Source organism: Exophiala xenobiotica (genome assembly GCF_000835505.1).
Source record: "Exophiala xenobiotica strain CBS 118157 unplaced genomic scaffold supercont1.6, whole genome shotgun sequence".
In the NCBI taxonomy this organism is placed as follows: Eukaryota; Fungi; Ascomycota; class Eurotiomycetes; order Chaetothyriales; family Herpotrichiellaceae; genus Exophiala; species Exophiala xenobiotica.
Window position 1 is genome coordinate 2,262,946 of NW_013562489.1, and position 18,395 is coordinate 2,281,340.

Below are 18,395 nucleotides of genomic sequence, written 5' to 3' on the forward strand. Positions count from 1 at the left end.
AACTTTGGGCAAAAGTATCATTAGGCATCGGGACATGCACGTTCACAAAGAAAAGCAGAGGGGGAATGCGAGGCTGAACTCCAGCCTTATTTTCAGTTAGCCGGCAAATGACCGTTGCTCCAGCAACCCGCCATGGAATTGCTGCCGGGCGCAGTTGGCCGCGTTTCTTCATTGCGGAGTCAATTGTTAGAACAATCATTCACATGCACTTGGTTGGACTTGGTGTTTTTACCAAAGACGACACTTCACGTCCGCTACCCTGCGCGTTCAGCCTCTTCATCTTCACCGGCAATACCTTCCAGCCAGGGTTGGATACTTGAGGTAAGCCATGATCCCGTGGCCATAGAAACGCAGCATCCCCCCTCCATCACAGACTCAATAAAGAGACACTTTGACCAACAACCTGGAATGCTCTACAGGAACATAGCTACCACGACCGACAAACCACAATCCTCGCTACATCTCGACAACGAGCCAGTTTTCACAGATGGCATCGTTACTCACTACAATGTACGAGTTTTTCAAATCTTCTCCTTCTCATCCTCCGCAGCCTCTTAATCCGCATTTGACCTTCAAACAATCCTCCTCCTGTATCACGATTAATTCCTACACATGGCATGAGAACGAGCCAACTTCTGCCTGCTCATCGCCCTGCACACCCTCGCGCGCCACACAACTTCTCCGTCAAGAACTGAATTCCTCCTGTCCAGTTCATAATGTTGACGCGCAGTCTAGCAATGCCCGCACGCGGGGACAGTTCAAGCCGCAGCGCACGAACAAAGGCACAACAAGCTACCAACTGAGACAGTTCGCCGAGGCGACGCTTGGAAGTGGTAGTCTACGGAAAGCCGTCAAATTGCCTGAAGGGGAGGATCTGAATGAATGGCTTGCTGTGAACGGTAAGGATCCAAACACAGAAACAGACATCAGGTGCAGGACTGATCCATGGTAGTGGTCGACTTCTACAACCAGATCAACCTACTCTACGGGTCCATCACAGAATTCTGCTCGCCACAATCTTGTCCTGAGATGAAAGCCACAGACGAGTATGTACACTCTCCCCCATCTGCCCATCCACAACCTGGTCCCCTCAGCATCGACCTCGCAGAGAAGGCAAATTCGTGATGGTCGGTTTGCTTGCTGTTCACTGAACTTGATGCTCTAGATTCGAATACCTCTGGCAAGACGCCGCAACAGGCTACCCCAAACCGACCAAGATGCCCGCCCCCGAATACATCGAGCACCTGATGACTTGGGTACAATCAAACATCGACAACGAATCGACCTTCCCCTCGCGCATCGGTGTTCCGTTCCCAAAACACTTCCCTGCCACGGTGCGTCAGTTGTTCAAGCGCCTGTACCGTGTCTACGCGCATATTTATTGTCACCACTACCAGGTCATTGTGCACTTGGGTCTCGAGCCGCATTTGAACACCAGTTTCAAGCACTACGTGCTGTTCATTGATGAGCACGGCCTCGAGAAGGGCGGCGGTAAGGATTACTGGGGTCCGCTAGGGGATTTGGTCGAGAGTATGTTGAAGAGTGATTAGGGATTGAATCTTGGCTTGGGAACGGGGTAGAGCGTGGAGTCTGGAACGAGCATGAAGCAAGAATGGTGCAACGTCGAGCGAACACGGAATTCCATGAGCGTCGGGGCGTTGAAGATTGATGTGTATGAACGTACGGCGTTTGCAGTGAATGCTGGGATCACGAGCCACGGGCAGAGAAATATGCAAGCAGGGCACACCGCGACGACAGGGCTAAATTATGGTTGTATGGCGTTCAAAGGACAGGAACTGGAAGATTGCCGGGGAAATGACTCGACAGAGATGAAGTCAAGTTTCTCTCGGTCAAAATGTAATAATACAGCTAGAAATGAAGCATGATATTGGATCTGATTGAGGGTGCCTGATGCGAGCTTTCTATCGCAAATTTGATATCAGCGCCTGAAGCTGAGTACGAAACCAGCTTTGTTTAGAGGCATTTCCATCTCGATGGTACATGGATTTCGTAATCAAGAGGAGGCTCAGGCTTTCGTGGTCTGGCTGGTATTGCTGGATATGCATGCACAAGTGGCAATTGCTAAGCATTCCATTTCAAGAACTTTTGAGAAAGGCCATACCCTGACGTCCTGCTATCGTACAGGAGGACCGAGATTATCGCTCCTATTTCTTGACCAGAAGATCACAAAACCCCCGGCAGGCAGGTCGAAGCGGGGTTCAAGCCCATGGCTAGGATCAGCAATCACTAATAGCCTCTCCTATACCCAGGCCCAAAGCCTCCTCCTCGACGACCACCGCGCATCATGTCATCGCTATACATTCTTCCGCCGCCACGAGGATACGAACCCGATCCGCCAAAGGCGCCTGGTCCTGGACCGCCCACACCATTACCGTAATGTGATGGTCGTGAGTTGTAGCTGCTGCCACCGCGGTATGAGCCTGATGGTCGGTCATCGCGACGCACGTAGCGCTCTCTTTCTCGGTCTCGGTCTCTGTCATAATCCCGCTCCCGGTCTCTGTCTCGACGGGTATCGTCTCTTCTGTCGGCATAGTCGTCACGTCGTTCGTCTCGGCTGTCAGTCTCGGGCCTCCTAGATCGCCGGTCCTGGCCATCCTGTGTTGTAGGCGCCTCGTTTACCAACTCAACATCCTCCATAGCGCCATCATTGACAGGCTCGTTCGAGGCCGTAGGCTCGGATACCGAAGTGGTGATTGCGTCGCTGGATATCGGTAGCGGCGTAGGGCCGGAGCCTGTCTGTTTTAGGTAGAGGTGCAAGATTCTGCCATCTGCTCTTTGATTGTTGTATGTCGAAATGACTCTATCTGCAACGTGTCTTTCGGAGAAGACCATCTCAGCAACCACTGTGGGACTCGTCGATATGATGCGACACGACAACATCCAGCTTGCGCCATTGTCGTCCACAGTCTCGCTTTGCAGAGCTGACTCGATATCCGCGGCTGTTGTTCCTGGGGCAAAATTGCTCGCTTCGACCGTGAAAGGTCCCGCTTTGCCTTTTATGCTGAGACCCTGACCTTTTGGTTGGCGTGGTGGCGTTATTATGTTGGCGTGAGGGGACTCGAGCGCAGCGACAAGTCGTGAAGCCCGAGCATTCTGAGGGGTGGTTGAGGATGGTCTGGAGGGCGTGTTTCTCGCAGAGTTGGTGCTTGCAATTGAGGAGGAACGCTGCGCGGGAACTTTGTGTCAGAACGTTGCGAGAGCGCAGAGCAGTCAGGGTTGTTCGGCCGCCGTGTTGTGTGAATCGTACCTTTGTGATTCTGCTTGCAAGATCAGGCGTTCTGATCGATGCCCTGCTTGGATTTCTCGTGTCGGCCTTGTTCTGCTTGCTTCTGCCAAAAATCTCGTTGGCCAAGGCTTCATTCTTCTTCCTCTGACGGTCTGTGTCACGTTCAGTTTTGCGTCGTCAAGAGACTGTTACAGCGACCCTTACCGGCCTGTATAATCGCATCAAAACTGACTGCAGATTTAGGGTCAGGCATTGTTGAATAAAACGAGAGTAGAGATTGCCGATTGCTCGATATTGCCGCGTCTAGTCAGATCGCAGGAGCGAGCTTCCAGAGAAACAAAGGAAGCGGGTCTTGGAATTGTTAAAGGCAGTCGCGATCTTTTGCACCACGCCAGTGAAATCAGAGCTACAGCCTCGTCGGCTGGTTCGCGTAGCCTTGCAGCCTTGGCGACAAACTTCTTTATTGAAGTTCCTCTGGAACGACTTTTCCGTATACACGCACAGAACGCAACTCATAAGCTTTACTCCAGCTTCATTCGCTTTATGCAGATCCGGACAGACCCTCCAGTAGACTTGCGATTGCCCCAACATTAGCTGTCCAAGCTTATCACCACCCCGATCATCAACAAAATGTCCTCAGCCCTGCGTCCCGTCCTCCGGGTAGGCCAACTACCTAGCCTACCACCTTCGACTGCCTCCACCACGTATATCTGCCAGTCATGTCGGCACGCTCGTCTCCTCAGACGGCCGAAACGACCGTACACGTTTACTCAGCTTGTGACTCTGTCTGATGGAAGCGCATTCACGATGCGAACCACATCCCCAGTTCCGGTCTACAGATCTACGCGAGATACAAGAAATTCACCACTCTGGAATCCGTCCTCAAAAGAACTGTTGAATGTTGAGGAGGACGAGGCAGGAAGATTGGCTGGTTTTAGAGCACGTTTTGGTTCAGGCTTTGACAGCGTAAAAGAGTCCAAGAAGGGTCACGAAACAGCCGACAGTCATACAGCTTCAGTGACGCCTCCGTCAGAAATCAAGATGGCTAAAGAGATCAAATTTGAGGACGAGCACAATGACTTTTCAGAGGAAGATTTTAATATCCTGGACATGATCAGTTCTTTTGGCCAGGAAAATGCGCAACAAGGCCAAGCAGCTTCTTCCAAGAAGGGCGGAAAGAAGTAAAGAGTTAGCGATGTCTGTAATATGGAACGGGGCATGTATATTATGGAGATAACTGCATCGGCAAGAGGTACTTGCAACGGCCAAGCTACTGAGATTTAGCAGAGATACCCAAGAATTCACTTGCATCTAAAGGAGTACTCGTTCTTGTGGCTCGTGCAAAGGCGTGCAAGCCTTTAGGACTCTATACTTACCACATGCAGGTCAACCATTAGTCCCATGTCCGGATGATAGCATAGTTACGACCGAATGCTTGTGCTAGATGTTGCAGCAGGAGACAAACCGAACGAGGCTCTCCCACGGCTCTCGCATGACAGAGCGGAGCATTCAAGCCAAGCACAGGGTGCAGGGTGGATTCGTCTCCTCCGCATCTCTCAAAGTAATCGCGACAGGCACATCTCGTTCACTTCCAATCAGTCTTGTACGTTTACGGAACGGCTTTAGAGTCTTTGTTATCTCTTGCACGATGGATGACTCGCCGTGGGGCGGTGAGATGCATTCCCAGCATGTGTACAAGCCGGTGCTGACAATTTGATAGACGTCCCCTCTCAATCGCAGTCCGATATCCAGCCAGAATCGACAGGCAGCTCCGCCAAAGATAGTGGCGCCACCAGTACGCCAGTCCAGGACGTGTAAATTTGCTCTACTGACATTTGGCAGACTCGTCGACCCCTTCGAAACCTACCAGCGGCGGACCGCGACCTTCTTCATCCCGAAAAGTGCCTGCCCGCAAGATCGAAGTACAACCCACAAAGCTTGAAGCTGTGGACGATTCCTTAGATCCTCTCGGCCCTCTAGGGGCTGAACCAGCACCGGAAACACCCTCGATACAAGCAGATCAAGGTCCGACTCCACCGAGGAAAGAACTGAGTTCAAGAGTCAACCGTCCGCCCTCTGCAACCTCACCAAGCTTGGTGACTTCTGAATATGAAGATAGCACTCTGCCTGTCGGAAGGCCAAAGGGTCCTCCTCCCGTTCAACCACAAGCGACGGGTGCGCCTCGTCAGACACAACCGAGCGTGAGTGTGGAACAGGCCGCAAAGCCGACTTTCGATATCTCAGTGGGAGATCCGCATAAAGTGGGCGATCTGACGAGCAGTCATATTGTCTATCAAGTTCGGACAAAGGTGAGTCCGCCCCTACAGACCTGCGGTATACGGAAACTCATATATGCAGACGACATCAAAAGCGTATAAACAGCCCGAATTTGCAGTTTCCAGGCGTTACCGAGATTTCCTGTGGCTTTACAATGCTCTACACAACAGCAATCCGGGTGTCGTGGTACCACCGCCGCCTGAGAAACAAGCAGTCGGTCGATTCGAAAGCGAATTTGTTGAGTCTCGGCGTCAAGCCCTAGAACGAATGTTGAACAAGATTGCTGCTCATCCAATCTTGCACCACGACGCTGATCTGAAGATCTTCCTCGAAAGCGAAGCTTTCAATATCGATGTGAAGAACAAGGAGAACAGGGAACCGGACTTGGGGCAAAACAAAGGCATGCTCAGCTCCTTGGGTATCAACGTGGGCGGATCCAGTGGCAAGTTTGTCGAGCATGATGATTGGTTTCATGATCGCAAAGTCTATCTTGATGCCCTCGAGAATCAGTTGAAAGCCTTAATGAAAGCCCTTGACGCAGTGGTAGTCCAGCGAAGGGGCCTTGCTGAAGCTGCGGGTGACTTTGCGGCCTCCTTGAGCAATTTGGCTCAAGTCGAGCTGTCTCCGATATTTTCTGGGCCTGTGCAAGGTCTGGCGGATTTGCAAATCCGGATTCGGGAATTGTACGATCGACAAGCTCAGCAGGATGTATTGACTTTGGGTATCACAATTGACGAGTACATTCGACTCATCGGAAGTGTGAAGCAGGCTTTCTCGCAGCGGCAGAAAGCTTTTCATTCATGGCACGCCGCAGAAAGTGAGCTTGCGAAGCGTCGGAGCGCCCACGAGAAGCTATTACGGCAGGGTAAAAGCCAGCAAGACAAACTGAGTGAGGTTGGTGCCGGGGTTAGTGATGCCGAGAAGAAGGCACACCAGGCTCGGTTATTGTTCGAAGATATGGGACGCCTTATGAGGGGAGAGCTGGAACGATTTGAAAGGGAGAAAGTCGAAGATTTCAAGAGTGGTGTGGAAACATTCCTTGAGGGGGCTGTGGAAGCGCAGAAAGAGGTACGTTTGGCTACTCGTGCCCCATAGGTAATACTGACGATGCAATCAGTTGATTGAGCTATGGGAAACATTCTTATTACAGATGGACGCAGAAGAAGAAGCACCGGTCAAGGCTCAGTCCGCCTTGAGAGAGCCAGCAGCAACGGAGAGCCTTGAGGCAGCCAACCAGTCCGGCGACAACACAGAAGCGGTACCCGCTACAACGACCGACGTAGCACTTGAGCAGGATGCTTGATACCAGAGTGAGGCTTGATGCAGTCATGAATGTGAAGAAAACAGAACAGATGGGATATTGAACAAAGGAGGTTATTGTACAGTATATCGCTCTCTGATCTTCGTTGAACTGCACTTACTGTCCGTCTCCTTTCACTAGATACCCACGAGCCAATTCATCTTCGTCTTTCCCTTTCATATGGTGCTGTCTATCCTCACTTCACCATCCTGTCACTTCATTTACTTGTTATCATTGTCAATCCCAATCATTTCAGAGCATCAATGACTTGCTCGTCTTCATAGCATCGTTTCTCACACACTGAGCTGTTCGGATCTCGCTTCACTCGTGAGTGTGCTCGCTGGGCGACATCATTCCATTCGCGCAGTCGCTCACAGATCCATCACATGTCGTTGCTATCTCATCGCCGCGGCGACAAGTGAGCGTTTATTTATCCTTGTTGAGCTCCCTCCTTTCTCACAGCGACAAACAACTCTCCTGCTTCTACTGCTCTCACTTCTCAACCACCCACAATCCATGGCTGACTTTAGCTACATGGCTGGTCCTTTCTCCGTTCCTGCGCCTCCAGGCAGAGGACCGATTGATCCTCTCTTCGGCCTTCCCTTCACACCAAGCTTCTCAAAATTCCAGCCGGATCCAATGGACTCCACGACTTCGCTGTCACCATCACCCACAACTCTCTCCTCCATGACCAGCTCTGCTACGTCGTCTGTTGTGGCGTTGAGCGAGATCCTGTCGAATCCACCACCATTCTCACCACTCGAATCGGTTGACAGTATGCTCACAGTGAGTCCGACCTCTGATTCAGCGACTCAGGGCGGGCCAGCGTTGGCTACTTCAGCGCCATCGACGTCCCTCATATCGATCCCTAGCCCTACCTTTTTGTTGGCCTGGCCCCAACCAACTACGAAGCTCCTGACCATCACCATGCCAGCAACCACTGCGAACAAGACCGTAACCACGCAAGTGACCGTTGCGGTAACCACTGCGAGCATTTCCACCGTCACACTTCCATTATCATCATCAGCCACTTCCGCCGAGAACTTCACCACTCCTCTGCCATCAGCAAGTGCTGTCGACGATCCACTAGATAGCATAACCACTATCACACACATCAGTCAAATTGCTATCGGGCTGGTTTTTGGAATCTTGTTTTTGACCGCAGCGTCGTGAGTCTGCCCAAAAGCCCTCAAGTGTTTCCTTGTGCACCTTTTCAGTGCTAACGACACGACAGGGTTGTTCTTGCAAGGAGCCATGGATCCTTGCTACGAATCAAGAAATGGTATGTAGAATGGAGGGCTTCACGTGGACATTGACGGACTTTTGTTCGAGGTTTTGGGTACCACCATGGATGAGGAGAAGGAGAGTATTACCAGTTTTGAACAGGTGGATAGAGATTCTTGTGTTGTGCCAGGTTGGGTACTTAAGAGGTGACAGGCGGTGTTTGTGCCGAAACGGTACATCTCTCAGAGATGGATGACATTCTTGTGTTGGTCTTGCAGTGAACGAATGCTGCTGAGAATGTTGGAGTCGGATACCTGGCGATTGTTTCTTACTGGTTGGTTACATGGGTCCAAGAAGAGGCCGTAACTGTCACCAAACTTCGAGTCGAACATCAATGTCAGGCTTCACAGCCATCATGCGGCGGCATAGGACATATTGATTCGACAGGCAATGTCAGATGTATTCATGGATACTACCTCAATCAGCTCTCTAGCAAGGCCTCCCTTCACGTTTTCTCCAGAGCATTGGTTTGGCATGTCCATGCAAGTGCTGACCCTTGGCGAACTTGGGTAGATTGAACATCTCGGAGACTTCTCCATACAGTCGGAGACTTTTCTCGCGATTTTATTGCCCTGTTCCGTCAGCCTCGTCACTTACATGGAGAGGCCCTGCTCCCTCTTGAGGTATAGGCGTCCTGCAGACATGCGATGAAGCCAGGACGCTTCTGTTCAGGCATCCCATAGTGATGCGTCTACATAAGGGAGCCAACGGCTGGCACCAACGGTAAGGTCAGATTTCATTTTGAGCACCGCATTCACACACTTTCCAACATGGACGAATTTATGAAGAAGACAAAACAAGAAGGCCATGTCTCGGAAACACAGCGCCTGGCAGCAAATCACGAGGTGTTCACTCATGGTCTTGGTGGAAAGTTGACTCTCACTCCATTGGACCTCTCCAAGCCTGGCTTGAGAGTCCTCGACTCTGCATGCGCCGACGGTAAGTCAACGTATCAGTCGCTGCAGTAGCCTGACGCTGGCAGGGACCTGGCTTCGAGATCTTGCCCGTCATAGTTCGGCGGCAGGGACGGCTACCTACGTTGGGTTCGACGTCAACGATGAGATCTTCCCGTCTGAGAAGCCTCACAATGTCGGCTCCATGGACCTGGTCAAACACTCCGTCCACGATCCATACCCGGAGGCTTGGAAGTCCAGCTTCGACCTCGTCCATCAACGACTCCTTATCGCCGCCTGGGCCTCTGCGCCGAAAGTGGAGACCCTCAAACGCCTTGTCGAGTTGGCAAAACCGGGTACTGGATATGTTGAATCCATGGAGCTCAATGTGGACCCTCGAACGATCCCTGACGACGTACCGAAATACAAGAGATTCTACGAGCTCATGGCCGAAATCATGGACGCCATTGGTCTCGGCAGGTACACGGTAAGCAACCTGAAGACACTCCTGGCGGACGCCGGCTGTGTCGATGTTGTGGAAACCAAGACCCGATACAAGGTCGGTGCGAAGACAGAGCTTGGGCTGAAGGAGAAGAGCATCGATGGTCAGGTCACGGCCATCCCGGCCCTGGCTGCTGTGGCCAAGAGTGCGTTTCCCCTCGGTTTACCTGGTCCTTTCCGATGAAGGCTAATTCGCGCAACGTAGATGTCAAGACGAGCTTTTCGGAGGAAGAGTTGCAGACGCTGGAGAATGACGCGAGAAAGGAATTGACTATTGTCGGAGGGGAATTCGAAATGGTGACTGTCTGGGGAAGAAGGGCGGAAGCATGAGCCATTCGACGAGTCGTTCGAAGATGGCCGTTCAAGTTTTGTCGGCTTTCCCTTACGGTATCCGGGTCTCATAATGTGAAATTAGTCCGTACGATGGTTTGTAGCCTCTGACACCACGAGTTGACTTTACAAGTCAGTTGGTTTGTACCGAATTTCATGGTCGATAGCTCCCAGTGCCAGGTTTCGCGGAGCATTCATGCGGGGCAATGACGCCGACCGCCCTCGCGCTGTTCACTCGAGACGGCGATGATGAGCGTGGACAGCAATCCGTACGAGCACTCTGGATCGAGATGATGTGCCTAGGCAAACTGGATCTTTTGTCCTTGATTAGTATTCAACGGGAATTTCGGCTAAGTAAGAAATCATCTGCAGTCCCGTAAGTCCCTTCACTCAGATTGTTGCCCACACCCTCTGAGAACATAACACCTCGACAAGCACCCCGATAGTGAAAGGACGAGATCTAGAAAGCCAGACTTCCCTAGCCACGACGCACGAACGCCGAGACTCGTCCAAATCCTGAGCACAGGCAGTGTGAGTGCAAGGACAACAGTGAAACGTGTCCCGAGATGCCTTTCTACGAGGTCAGTCGTGAGCATGTAAATCCTTTTGCTTGGAGAGCAAGCCCCCGACTTCCACACCCCATGCCGCCGCTCTCTACCATATGACCTGCTGAGTATATATCACCCTGATCACCCTATACTCACTCCCCAAAAGACCCGTGCTATGAATTCGATCTCAGAGCGCACGAAAGCGTCATCAGCTTCGTGAGCTCTCGTTGATCATGCCCCCTCGGACGTGATATCACTCACACACCTTCTCTATACTACGTACAGCCTTGTCATCTATCTGCCCTTCAGCTCATCAGCGCTTTGCCCGACTGCTTGCGGAATCTCGAACAGAATCGCTGACCCTCTTCCACAGGTCCAGCACACCCACCCACTCTCAACATCCCAAAAGCACTCTATCGCCCGTTCCATAACACAACTCCATTCGAGCACGTTTCTCACGCCGAGCCTCTTCGTCAATGTCGTCTTTCATAATCTATCCACTCAATCTCCGAACAGTGACACGACATACTTTCTTGCTGGCGAACCTGCATCACATCATCCGAACGGCCCAAACCGCATCGTGAGTCGTCCATCTCCTTAGCCTTTCCCAGCCAGCCTCTTTCCGTCCTGACAAAGACCCCAATCCCCAGCTCGGCATGGTCCGCACATCCTCCTCACGCACGAAAGCCGTCTTCGACGATCTGGCCGCGCGTATTGAAAAGGCATGGTACGATGCACTCGGAGCACCCACCGATTCCGCAGACAAAGCCAGCAAGAAAATGCACTTCATCACATTCTATCCCATGATTGCCGCTCGAGAGAATGGCGTTACGATCCCGGATGTACGTTCTCCCTTTCCAGTTTCACGCTCTGATTCTCCTGCATTGAACACCTTCGCATTACTCGCCCAGGCTTCGAAGGATCCAAGGAGAACCTTCCTCCTCCTGCCCATCCACCCGCATTGGCAATTCTTCCCCAACATTTGAGGATGAGCCAGTCCCGCCGGTGGTATTCAACTGTTCTCGATTGCTCTGGACTGACATCCCTCTGTACTGTAGGCCGGAAACGAATCATCGTGGCTCAAAGACAATATGCCATACTTCAAGTCCCAGGCATACGACCACGGTGACCAAGATTTCAGGAAGATGATCGAGGAGATCGATCAGAGGGAAGATTTGAAAGAACTAGTGAAGCAGTGAGAATCCCTTGCTCTGCCATGCAACTCGCAATGGTGCAGCGCGGCTTGAGGTCAAGCTCGTCCCCGACACGCCTGGGCGCAGCACGTTGCACCTATTTGCTCCAAGTGCTTTCGCTGTAGACTGCTTGCAGGACGATGTCTGGGGAATCTCCATGCCGGCAAGATCTGGGTAATTTTCGCTCAGCAAGAGAACGATCCAATGTTATAAGCAAGCTAATGATGTTGTATGCCTTCTTCCATATCGGTAGTGATGCTCGGATCTTTTCATTCCTGTGACTATGACTACCCCTATCCTTTCTGTACCTATACTAGAGTCGCCGTCTTGTGATTCGTAATCCATCCTGCTGGCTTCCTTTCCCACCCGCAATGTGGTATGATGCTGCTTTCTGCTTCTTCGATCCATAACGCATACCTCTGGAACGAATACAGACACAGACATTAGCCACAAAATCCTTGACTCTGCTAGTCCTTGTCATTGCCAGCCTCTACATCAGCTCGGATGATGACAATCCTCTCACCTCTCTCCCTGGCTTCTCGCTCCGGACTATCTCGGACCTCAACCTCCACCTTCACTCCTCCTCTACCACTTCTTGAAACACTTCGGCTTGGGCCAGGACTTAGCTTAAACTGCTGTTCAATACCGTGGGTTTCACCAATGGAACCTCGGTGAACCGACTTCCTTGGTCTTCCTCTTACGGGCGTTCGAGGTGCGGATTTTGATGGGCTCCTGCTCTGTTCATCCGGTTCTTCAGCCACAGCTGGCGGCACCAAGACTTGCTTCTCGGACATTGCTCTTTGCAGAGGCGTCCTTGGCAGAGGTACATCTTCTGGCTTTATGGAAGGCTTCAAACCTTCCACTTCCTCCTGTGCTGGGACTTGTAGAGGAGGCATCTGTGCTGGCTTCAAATGCTCCAAGTCCACCTTGTTTTCCTGCAATTCTGACTCGGTGACCAACAATGTGGGAGCCCGAGTCTGTCGGCGACTCAGTCGTTCTCGTTCAGAATAATTTCGGCGCTTCTGAGCGTCTTCTTGTTCGCTGGCTGCTTGCATCAACTCATGGACTCTGCTTCTCACAATACTCGGTCGCGCCTGAGGATGTGGCTCGGGTTTGGCCTCTTCTGTGGATGGCTGCTCAGGTTCTTGAGATGGAACGGCAGGAGACTTGTTGAAAATGCCCCACTTGAAAGGCCACACCAAGGACGTCTTGCGTTGTTTATCTGGTTGTGCACTCTCATCACCAGTCGGCTCCTTTTCTGCTTCAGGCAGATGCTCTTGTTCAGCTGGGTTTGTTGATCTAGGAGTCGAACCTGTTTCATCTGACTTCTGGTGCCTGCTGACCATTGTTGGCAAAACCAAGGGTATCAATGGTGTTCCTGGCCGCTCTTCAATTGTTTCCCCAAAGGTTATTCTGTGCGACTTTTTCGCCCCGTGCCGGTTATCGTGGTCGGCTTGATGTTGCTTGTGCTGGTGAGCATGTTCATGTGGTTGATCGTGGTCTAGCGGCGTCGTATTGAGGCTTTCAAACATGGCAGCTCGTCGCTTGACCGGACTGACTTCTCTACCTGGCTGAGATGGGCGGACGACAGACTCGTGATCAGGCTCAGGCGGCCGGCCCTCCGGATGCCTGTTCGATCTGCCGGCGACAGCAAGTGAAGAGGTGGCCTGGGAGGCTTTGTCTGCAGCAGGCAGGGTGGGCTTCCGTGGCGACTGCATCTGTGGCTCAGCCGGATAAACCACTCTCAAGGACTCCTCGCTGCTGCGTGGCCTGACAGAATCTATGCTTCGCCTGGTGTCTGTGCCTCGTGTATTGGACTGACGACGGACAGTGTGGCTCGTGTTAGACCGACTGAGCGAAACAGGCATCGGAGTGATGTTCCCGGTACCTTCCTCGGAAAGTACTTGCGGTCCAGACTCTTCAATGGCATCATCCAACATAGTATTCAGCTCAGCTAGTGTGTTGGCTCTATCGCCTTGGGAAATCCTGTTGGCAGATTTCTCTGCAACTGACTTAAGTCTGGATCGCGCCACGGCTATTTCCTGAGCCGGATCTTCCATCGTCTCCATGGAACGATATCTTCTGTGGAGTGTCTGAGCCTGACCGCTCTCGGGAGGCCGGCGTGGAACGCTCGGAGCGTTGGAGCTTTCGCCCATGCTGGTGACGGGTCGGGAAGGCACGGTTCTGACAGGGTTCTCATGCTCTACCACCTCTTTGACTGGACGTGGTTTCTTGTAGAAGACCGAGCTGACAGGGGGTCGACCATCGCCCCGAAATCCCTCATTCCCATCTCTTGAAGCTCGTCCAGCCGGCGAAGCAAAACTGAGACTCTCTCTTCTACCTTGAGCCTCATAGATGCCGGATTCTTTGGCTTGCGTCAGTACACGGGGCGCGAGGTTGAAAGTAGGAGCTCTGGACTCTAGCATCTGCACATCTTGAAAGGCCCGAATTCGATCGGCCACGGTGCCACGCTGGGGACTAGTACCACGTAAGCCGCGCTCGGGATAAAAGAGTGGAGGGAACACAAACGCTTGAGAGCTATTCATGTTCAGCGATGAGTAGAGGCGCTAGGTGATTACCGCCCATATTAGGATCGAGGATAAAAGGTCAGAAGAGAGGATTGCTTCTAGAGATTGAGAAGCGCAGCTGAACGAGAGTGTACCTGGAGATTAAGGAAAAGTAAAATAGCCTGAGTCTCATTGTGAGAACAGACAGCAACGCCGTTCACGGCAGGAGCGTCGATGCCGGGAAGCAGAAACGACGGCAAGCACCCCGCTAGTGTAGTCGCTGCTGCAGCAGATGATCACCTCATATTGAAAGGATAAGTCAAGGTCCTGAGGCCATGGATCGTATGCGAAACGGCTCACTGCTGAAGCAAGATCAAAACATTTATAGGCAAGGAAATCAAGGTTGTTCAGAATTGGTACAATTCAGGCATTGACCCTCGAGGCTGTCCGCTTCTCTTCTCCCTCTTGATTTATATGTACAAAAGTACAGTGGACTCCGTTATTTCATGGCCGCCTGCAATGATTCGAGAACCTGGAATAGCGTTAGCACGGCTTCTAGCCAGAACATATTATTCCTACCTCAAGCTCGATCTTGGCCTCTGCAATATCCTGCTCGCTCCCGCTTCCGCTGGCAATTTTCTGGGCTTCTGAGATCTGTGACTTGATAGCCTCTTCGCTAAAGTCTTCAAGAGGGAACCCTTCCACTGCGTTGATGCTCAGATTGGAGTCGGGCTGCACAACGGCAAATCCTCCGGAAACTGTTGCAGGTATTAGCATTCCTGCTCTTCCTCTCCGTTATACTCGGCGAGCAGCCAACGTACGGAAGAATTGCTTGTTTTCACCATTCTCCTGAATAATCTCGACCAAGCCGGGTTTCAATTGTTCGATTGAAGGAACGTGCTGAGCGAGAATACCCATTTCACCAGATTCGGCGGGGATGTTTACTTGGACGCTGAATAGTCAAAGTCAGTTCGAGGATCGGAGGGATTAAATGACGTTCGGATTTTGACGCAGCCAGGACAGGACGTACACATCTTGTGACTTGTAGATAGACTAGATTAGGAGCAGTCAGCCCTCGTCCAATGCCAAAGCTATACGAGCCTGCATGCTCGAGAAGAGTAAAGAGCCTCGCAAGGAACCTACCTGGTGAGGCAGCGCCAGGGAAAGCTTTATTTTGTCCGATACAGCTTCGGCGTACCCTCTGCGCTGAATGGGCTTGAGAACGACCGTGGATCTGGCGCGCAGCGCTGCGCGGGACAGTCGGAAGGCGCTCATATTGACGGGGAGTGAGGGACGAGAGGAGACAGAGTCTGGTATTGCTGGAACAAGCTCCGAGTGAACTTCAAGGTGCACCAACTGAAGTCGGGATTGCCAAGTTAAAAGTCCCAATGCAGTTTAACTTCCCAGGAGCTCTCCGTTAAAGCAGCAACCAAGTTGCACCAAAGTTCTTGATTGAAAACCTGCTCACGTGACCGAAAGCACTCTACGGCGGGAGTGACCAGGGAATACGGCAACGGTAACGATGGCTGACACGTGGATACTACGCGTGGCAAGGCAGAACCGCTGACGCTACCTCCAAGGGGGAACAGGTGCAGACAATCGCGAAATTTTTCGTACCAACGCCCTTGAGGCATCCCGTTTTAGCAAAGCCTTGAAGTACACCCTAGAAGCACTCCTTCATGCCACAAAATCCTGTTTCAACAAGCCAACGGCAGTTATGCCTGGCCCTCCCTGGCACATCCACACAGAAGTGCACCGGGCGTAGACGATCTGATTCGAGGGAGGCCATCGATTTGTCTTCTCTTTGATTGGGTATTTTGCCGGAAACATAGCCCGCTCATCGAGCTGGGTAGGTTTGGCAGATCCAATGGCATTCGGGATGCCAGTCTGCGGACAGGGACAAGGGCCTGAGTGAAAGCCCAACTCCCGCAATGATCAGCTGTTCCAAGCTTTAGAACTTCGACGCTGGCATCAATGCAAGCTGAACGGCTGCCCCATTCGGATGCCTTGCAGTCCCGCATACGGCTGTCGTTTTCAACATTTTCCTGCATCATAGGTAAAGCTCTTGCATTCCAGCTGGGAGCTTGAATAGCTCAAAACCTTCTCCGACTTTCTTGTTGAGCGGATTCTCGTCCATCTTCGATGACCCTGTCGCGTTCGTTTCCCACCGATCCAGTAAGCCAACCGTCCAGTCCTGGAATGTCCGTGCAGCCTGTGGCAGAATTTCTGTGCTTTCGCCTAGTGTGTCCTTGAAGTCCACAAAATCCTCCTCTGGTATTCGGAGCTCTTCATGGGTATTGCTGTTGGCATCAAGAAACTTATCCGGATCAGGAAGTGCCTTGTAAAAGACCTTCATGGCACGGTGAGCAGTAGGTCCGCGTTTGCTGCTGGAATAGTAGATGTCAGGGTTGAAAACCCAGACAAGAAGGCCCTGTCGTGCAGGTAAAGATTCATCGCCATTGTCGCCATAGATCACTACCTTGCGACTCACAGAGCTCTCGATCAAAGTCAGTAGTTGCGCAGTGAGAAAGACAGCAGCATCATATCCCTGTGGACTTTGGCCCTGGTCAGGGACAACCAGCAAACGAGACTTGTAGAGCCTGGTACTGGGTTCGCCTTCTTGAGAAGAACCAACGACCGTTGTGCAAGCGCCGCATCGTATGATGTTGCCTCCTTTCCTCGAACTGGGTATTGCCTGAATGGTATAAAGTCAGTAATATGTACCTCATGCATCCCTTCGCGCTATGCCGCTCGACTACGCGAAGGTGAAATTAGGAGGTTGATTCGTGGCTTGGTATGGCAGGTCATCCATCCGGAAGTGGAGGTTAACTCTACCGCCACGAATACAACAACGTTTCGATGTGCGGCGAATGTATCAGAAACTGGATCAATGGATTCCTCGTGGACGAGACTGAATAGCTTCTTTCTTCACGCCAAGGCGGAAACATATATGCAAAGTTGCAGACGCTAACGGCACTTACCTGTGTCTCGAGGCAGTCGTCTCGATGTAAGAGGAAAGAGACGGTATCCACCAACCCTATACCGGATGTGGCAGCGATTTTGCTTTTTGAAGAGAAGCCTCTAAACCTAGCGGCCTCATCCTCAGTCGAATGCGCTTCATGTGGTTTATGACAGAACCACATGTCCATTAACTCTGCCCAATGATCACTTGGTAGGTCTTTCCAGATGGTGACTGTGCCCGAATGCACTATTTCAGCGTTACAATTTTTGCATCGAATAGCAGTCTTCTGGGACAAGTCGCTTGCACACCAGGGCACTTCAATGCCACCAGGTTCATCATGTGCACCCTTGAGCTGACTAGTGTCATCAATCTGCAACCGAACTGAAAATTCGGTCCTTTTGTCTGTAGGAAAGGTCACTTTTGCTGTTCCGGAAATCTGGGTTGGCAAATAGATGCTCGAAGACTCGCCATCGTGGAGTGCTGTAATGATGTTCTTGTCGGAAGATATGAGAACTTTGGTGTGCTCATTCTTCTCGGTCTGAAGGGAAGCATGAAGAGTCAATTGCCGGATGTTAGTCAGAGCCTCTGCATAAAGGTAAATTTTGGGGTTTGGCATGGTGGCGTCACTGAGCGAGACAGTAAGACTGCGACGATCCCTAGGGCGTTGGACTCTGCGAGTGGTGGACGCTGACTGGATTCGCGTGGAGAGCACATGTGATCTTGACAAGGCAAAACCTCGTGGAGCCTGATCCGTAGCTGGTGCGTATTTGCCTTGCGACGGCAAGCAATGATGCGCAGGCTATGGCTTTCACTCCGTAGTTCACAGTTCGTATCTGCCCAGAAGCAAGACGGAGGAAACCTTCGGGACGATCTGACAAGGGGTAGAGTTGGACACGATCGCTCCAATATCAGACTGCAATATTGATAGGTTGATGATCGTGGAAAAGGGGGCGACAATCAGGCCACAGGCATGGCGAGGCAGCATTAGGGCTGCATGGTAGACGGCGATCTTGTCTGTGGCGGTTGGATTGAGTGCATGATTCGTTTCCGCACTGGGTCAATGGGGTAATATGCTGAATTGACGCATGAGAAAATTGATGAAGAAGGATACTGAAGGAATCAAGGAATCAAGGAATCATGTGCTGAAGAGGAGAAAGAGGGTGGGGTTCGATTGGGAGGAAATTGGCCAATAGAAGCGAGCCTACAAGACGCCGTTGAACGTACTAACGTTCAACAACCTCCTGCATGCTACGAGTGCTAGTAGTACTCGTAAGAGCAGAAGAAACGAACCATCCTGCCCACCTCCCTCGTTCATCTCACCCTGACATCGTCAATCCGCGCATCGCCTCCCGC

At 51.7% G+C, this 18,395-nt stretch overlaps 10 protein-coding genes across 11 annotated transcripts; 6 read left to right on the top strand and 4 right to left on the bottom strand.

The window, feature by feature from the left end:
- The first annotated feature begins 189 nt into the window (after positions 1–189).
- Positions 190–1,898, top strand: PV05_10108. 2 transcript variants are annotated; one of them, XM_013456510.1, is made up of 5 exons: positions 190–321; positions 420–510; positions 736–899; positions 953–1,046; positions 1,166–1,898. In XM_013456510.1, the coding sequence occupies exons 2-5, from the start codon at positions 488–490 to the stop codon at positions 1,548–1,550; spliced, it is 666 nt and encodes a 221-aa protein (XP_013311964.1). In that variant the 5' UTR covers positions 190–321; positions 420–487; the 3' UTR covers positions 1,551–1,898. The 2 variants fall into 2 exon arrangements, with proteins under 2 accessions (XP_013311964.1, XP_013311965.1); XM_013456511.1 differs by having other exon boundaries at positions 420–899.
- Positions 1,888–3,608, bottom strand: PV05_10109 (uncharacterized protein). Its single transcript, XM_013456512.1, has 3 exons — positions 3,452–3,608; positions 3,269–3,399; positions 1,888–3,186 (listed from the first exon to the last, which is right to left on the bottom strand). Exons 1-3 carry the CDS (start codon positions 3,498–3,500, stop codon positions 2,248–2,250), a joined length of 1,119 nt encoding a protein of 372 aa, XP_013311966.1. The 5' UTR covers positions 3,501–3,608; the 3' UTR covers positions 1,888–2,247.
- A 136-nt stretch (positions 3,609–3,744) lies between these two features.
- PV05_10110 (uncharacterized protein) lies at positions 3,745–4,550 on the top strand. The gene has a single exon (XM_013456513.1). It carries the CDS (start codon positions 3,878–3,880, stop codon positions 4,430–4,432), a length of 555 nt encoding a protein of 184 aa, XP_013311967.1. The 5' UTR covers positions 3,745–3,877; the 3' UTR covers positions 4,433–4,550.
- Positions 4,551–4,820: 270 nt separating this feature from the next.
- Positions 4,821–7,018, top strand: PV05_10111 (uncharacterized protein). The gene is made up of 5 exons (XM_013456514.1): positions 4,821–4,917; positions 4,968–5,042; positions 5,090–5,556; positions 5,606–6,592; positions 6,642–7,018. Exons 1-5 carry the CDS (start codon positions 4,896–4,898, stop codon positions 6,825–6,827), a joined length of 1,737 nt encoding a protein of 578 aa, XP_013311968.1. The 5' UTR covers positions 4,821–4,895; the 3' UTR covers positions 6,828–7,018.
- A 322-nt stretch (positions 7,019–7,340) lies between these two features.
- PV05_10112 (uncharacterized protein) lies at positions 7,341–7,997 on the top strand (the record flags this gene model as incomplete). Its single annotated transcript, XM_013456515.1, has 1 exon — positions 7,341–7,997. The coding sequence occupies one exon, from the start codon at positions 7,341–7,343 to the stop codon at positions 7,995–7,997; it is 657 nt and encodes a 218-aa protein (XP_013311969.1).
- An 828-nt stretch (positions 7,998–8,825) lies between these two features.
- Positions 8,826–9,944, top strand: PV05_10113 (uncharacterized protein). The gene is made up of 3 exons (XM_013456516.1): positions 8,826–9,047; positions 9,091–9,648; positions 9,708–9,944. Exons 1-3 carry the CDS (start codon positions 8,879–8,881, stop codon positions 9,830–9,832), a joined length of 852 nt encoding a protein of 283 aa, XP_013311970.1. The 5' UTR covers positions 8,826–8,878; the 3' UTR covers positions 9,833–9,944.
- A 264-nt stretch (positions 9,945–10,208) lies between these two features.
- Positions 10,209–11,797, top strand: PV05_10114 (uncharacterized protein). The gene is made up of 4 exons (XM_013456517.1): positions 10,209–10,413; positions 10,754–10,960; positions 11,031–11,222; positions 11,439–11,797. Exons 1-4 carry the CDS (start codon positions 10,399–10,401, stop codon positions 11,577–11,579), a joined length of 555 nt encoding a protein of 184 aa, XP_013311971.1. The 5' UTR covers positions 10,209–10,398; the 3' UTR covers positions 11,580–11,797.
- Positions 11,798–11,886: 89 nt separating this feature from the next.
- On the bottom strand, positions 11,887–14,192 carry PV05_10115 (uncharacterized protein). The gene is made up of 2 exons (XM_013456518.1): positions 14,103–14,192; positions 11,887–14,051 (listed from the first exon to the last, which is right to left on the bottom strand). Exons 1-2 carry the CDS (start codon positions 14,117–14,119, stop codon positions 12,041–12,043), a joined length of 2,028 nt encoding a protein of 675 aa, XP_013311972.1. The 5' UTR covers positions 14,120–14,192; the 3' UTR covers positions 11,887–12,040.
- A 69-nt stretch (positions 14,193–14,261) lies between these two features.
- Positions 14,262–15,445, bottom strand: PV05_10116 (ATP synthase subunit delta, mitochondrial). The gene is made up of 5 exons (XM_013456519.1): positions 15,224–15,445; positions 15,111–15,133; positions 14,902–15,032; positions 14,660–14,838; positions 14,262–14,612 (listed from the first exon to the last, which is right to left on the bottom strand). The coding sequence occupies exons 1-5, from the start codon at positions 15,353–15,355 to the stop codon at positions 14,580–14,582; spliced, it is 498 nt and encodes a 165-aa protein (XP_013311973.1). The 5' UTR covers positions 15,356–15,445; the 3' UTR covers positions 14,262–14,579.
- An 84-nt stretch (positions 15,446–15,529) lies between these two features.
- On the bottom strand, positions 15,530–18,139 carry PV05_10117 (uncharacterized protein). The gene is made up of 2 exons (XM_013456520.1): positions 17,062–18,139; positions 15,530–16,775 (listed from the first exon to the last, which is right to left on the bottom strand). The coding sequence occupies exons 1-2, from the start codon at positions 17,656–17,658 to the stop codon at positions 16,131–16,133; spliced, it is 1,242 nt and encodes a 413-aa protein (XP_013311974.1). The 5' UTR covers positions 17,659–18,139; the 3' UTR covers positions 15,530–16,130.
- Positions 18,140–18,395: the final 256 nt, after the last annotated feature.

Excerpts from the sequence above, each read along its gene's own strand:
- PV05_10117 (XM_013456520.1), bottom strand. The coding sequence starts at position 17,658 with ATGCCAAACCCCAAAATTTACCTTTATGCAGAGGCTCTGACTAACATC. Across the intron at positions 16,776-17,061 it reads ACGACTGCCTCGAGACACAG|GCAATACCCAGTTCGAGGAA; the intron begins GTAAGTGCCGTT and ends TATACCATTCAG.
- PV05_10109 (XM_013456512.1), bottom strand. The coding sequence starts at position 3,500 with ATGCCTGACCCTAAATCTGCAGTCAGTTTTGATGCGATTATACAGGCC. Across the intron at positions 3,400-3,451 it reads TGATGCGATTATACAGGCCG|ACCGTCAGAGGAAGAAGAAT; the intron begins GTAAGGGTCGCT and ends AACGTGACACAG. Across the intron at positions 3,187-3,268 it reads TTGCAAGCAGAATCACAAAG|CGTTCCTCCTCAATTGCAAG; the intron begins GTACGATTCACA and ends GTTCCCGCGCAG.
- PV05_10111 (XM_013456514.1), top strand. The coding sequence starts at position 4,896 with ATGGATGACTCGCCGTGGGGCG. Across the intron at positions 4,918-4,967 it reads GGATGACTCGCCGTGGGGCG|ACGTCCCCTCTCAATCGCAG; the intron begins GTGAGATGCATT and ends ACAATTTGATAG. Across the intron at positions 5,557-5,605 it reads TCTATCAAGTTCGGACAAAG|ACGACATCAAAAGCGTATAA; the intron begins GTGAGTCCGCCC and ends TCATATATGCAG.
- PV05_10110 (XM_013456513.1), top strand. The coding sequence starts at position 3,878 with ATGTCCTCAGCCCTGCGTCCCGTCCTCCGGGTAGGCCAACTACCTAGC.
- PV05_10114 (XM_013456517.1), top strand. Across the intron at positions 10,961-11,030 it reads CGAACGGCCCAAACCGCATC|CTCGGCATGGTCCGCACATC; the intron begins GTGAGTCGTCCA and ends CCCAATCCCCAG. Across the intron at positions 11,223-11,438 it reads ATGGCGTTACGATCCCGGAT|GCCGGAAACGAATCATCGTG; the intron begins GTACGTTCTCCC and ends TCTGTACTGTAG.
- PV05_10108 (XM_013456511.1), top strand. The coding sequence starts at position 488 with ATGGCATCGTTACTCACTACAATGTACGAGTTTTTCAAATCTTCTCCT. Across the intron at positions 900-952 it reads TGAATGGCTTGCTGTGAACG|TGGTCGACTTCTACAACCAG; the intron begins GTAAGGATCCAA and ends GATCCATGGTAG. Across the intron at positions 1,047-1,165 it reads GAGATGAAAGCCACAGACGA|ATTCGAATACCTCTGGCAAG; the intron begins GTATGTACACTC and ends TTGATGCTCTAG.
- PV05_10113 (XM_013456516.1), top strand. The coding sequence starts at position 8,879 with ATGGACGAATTTATGAAGAAGACAAAACAAGAAGGCCATGTCTCGGAA. Across the intron at positions 9,048-9,090 it reads CGACTCTGCATGCGCCGACG|GGACCTGGCTTCGAGATCTT; the intron begins GTAAGTCAACGT and ends TGACGCTGGCAG. Across the intron at positions 9,649-9,707 it reads CCTGGCTGCTGTGGCCAAGA|ATGTCAAGACGAGCTTTTCG; the intron begins GTGCGTTTCCCC and ends CGCGCAACGTAG.
- PV05_10116 (XM_013456519.1), bottom strand. The coding sequence starts at position 15,355 with ATGAGCGCCTTCCGACTGTCCCGCGCAGCGCTGCGCGCCAGATCCACG. Across the intron at positions 15,033-15,110 it reads ATCTACAAGTCACAAGATGT|CGTCCAAGTAAACATCCCCG; the intron begins GTACGTCCTGTC and ends TTGACTATTCAG. Across the intron at positions 14,613-14,659 it reads AGGCCAAGATCGAGCTTGAG|GTTCTCGAATCATTGCAGGC; the intron begins GTAGGAATAATA and ends ACGCTATTCCAG.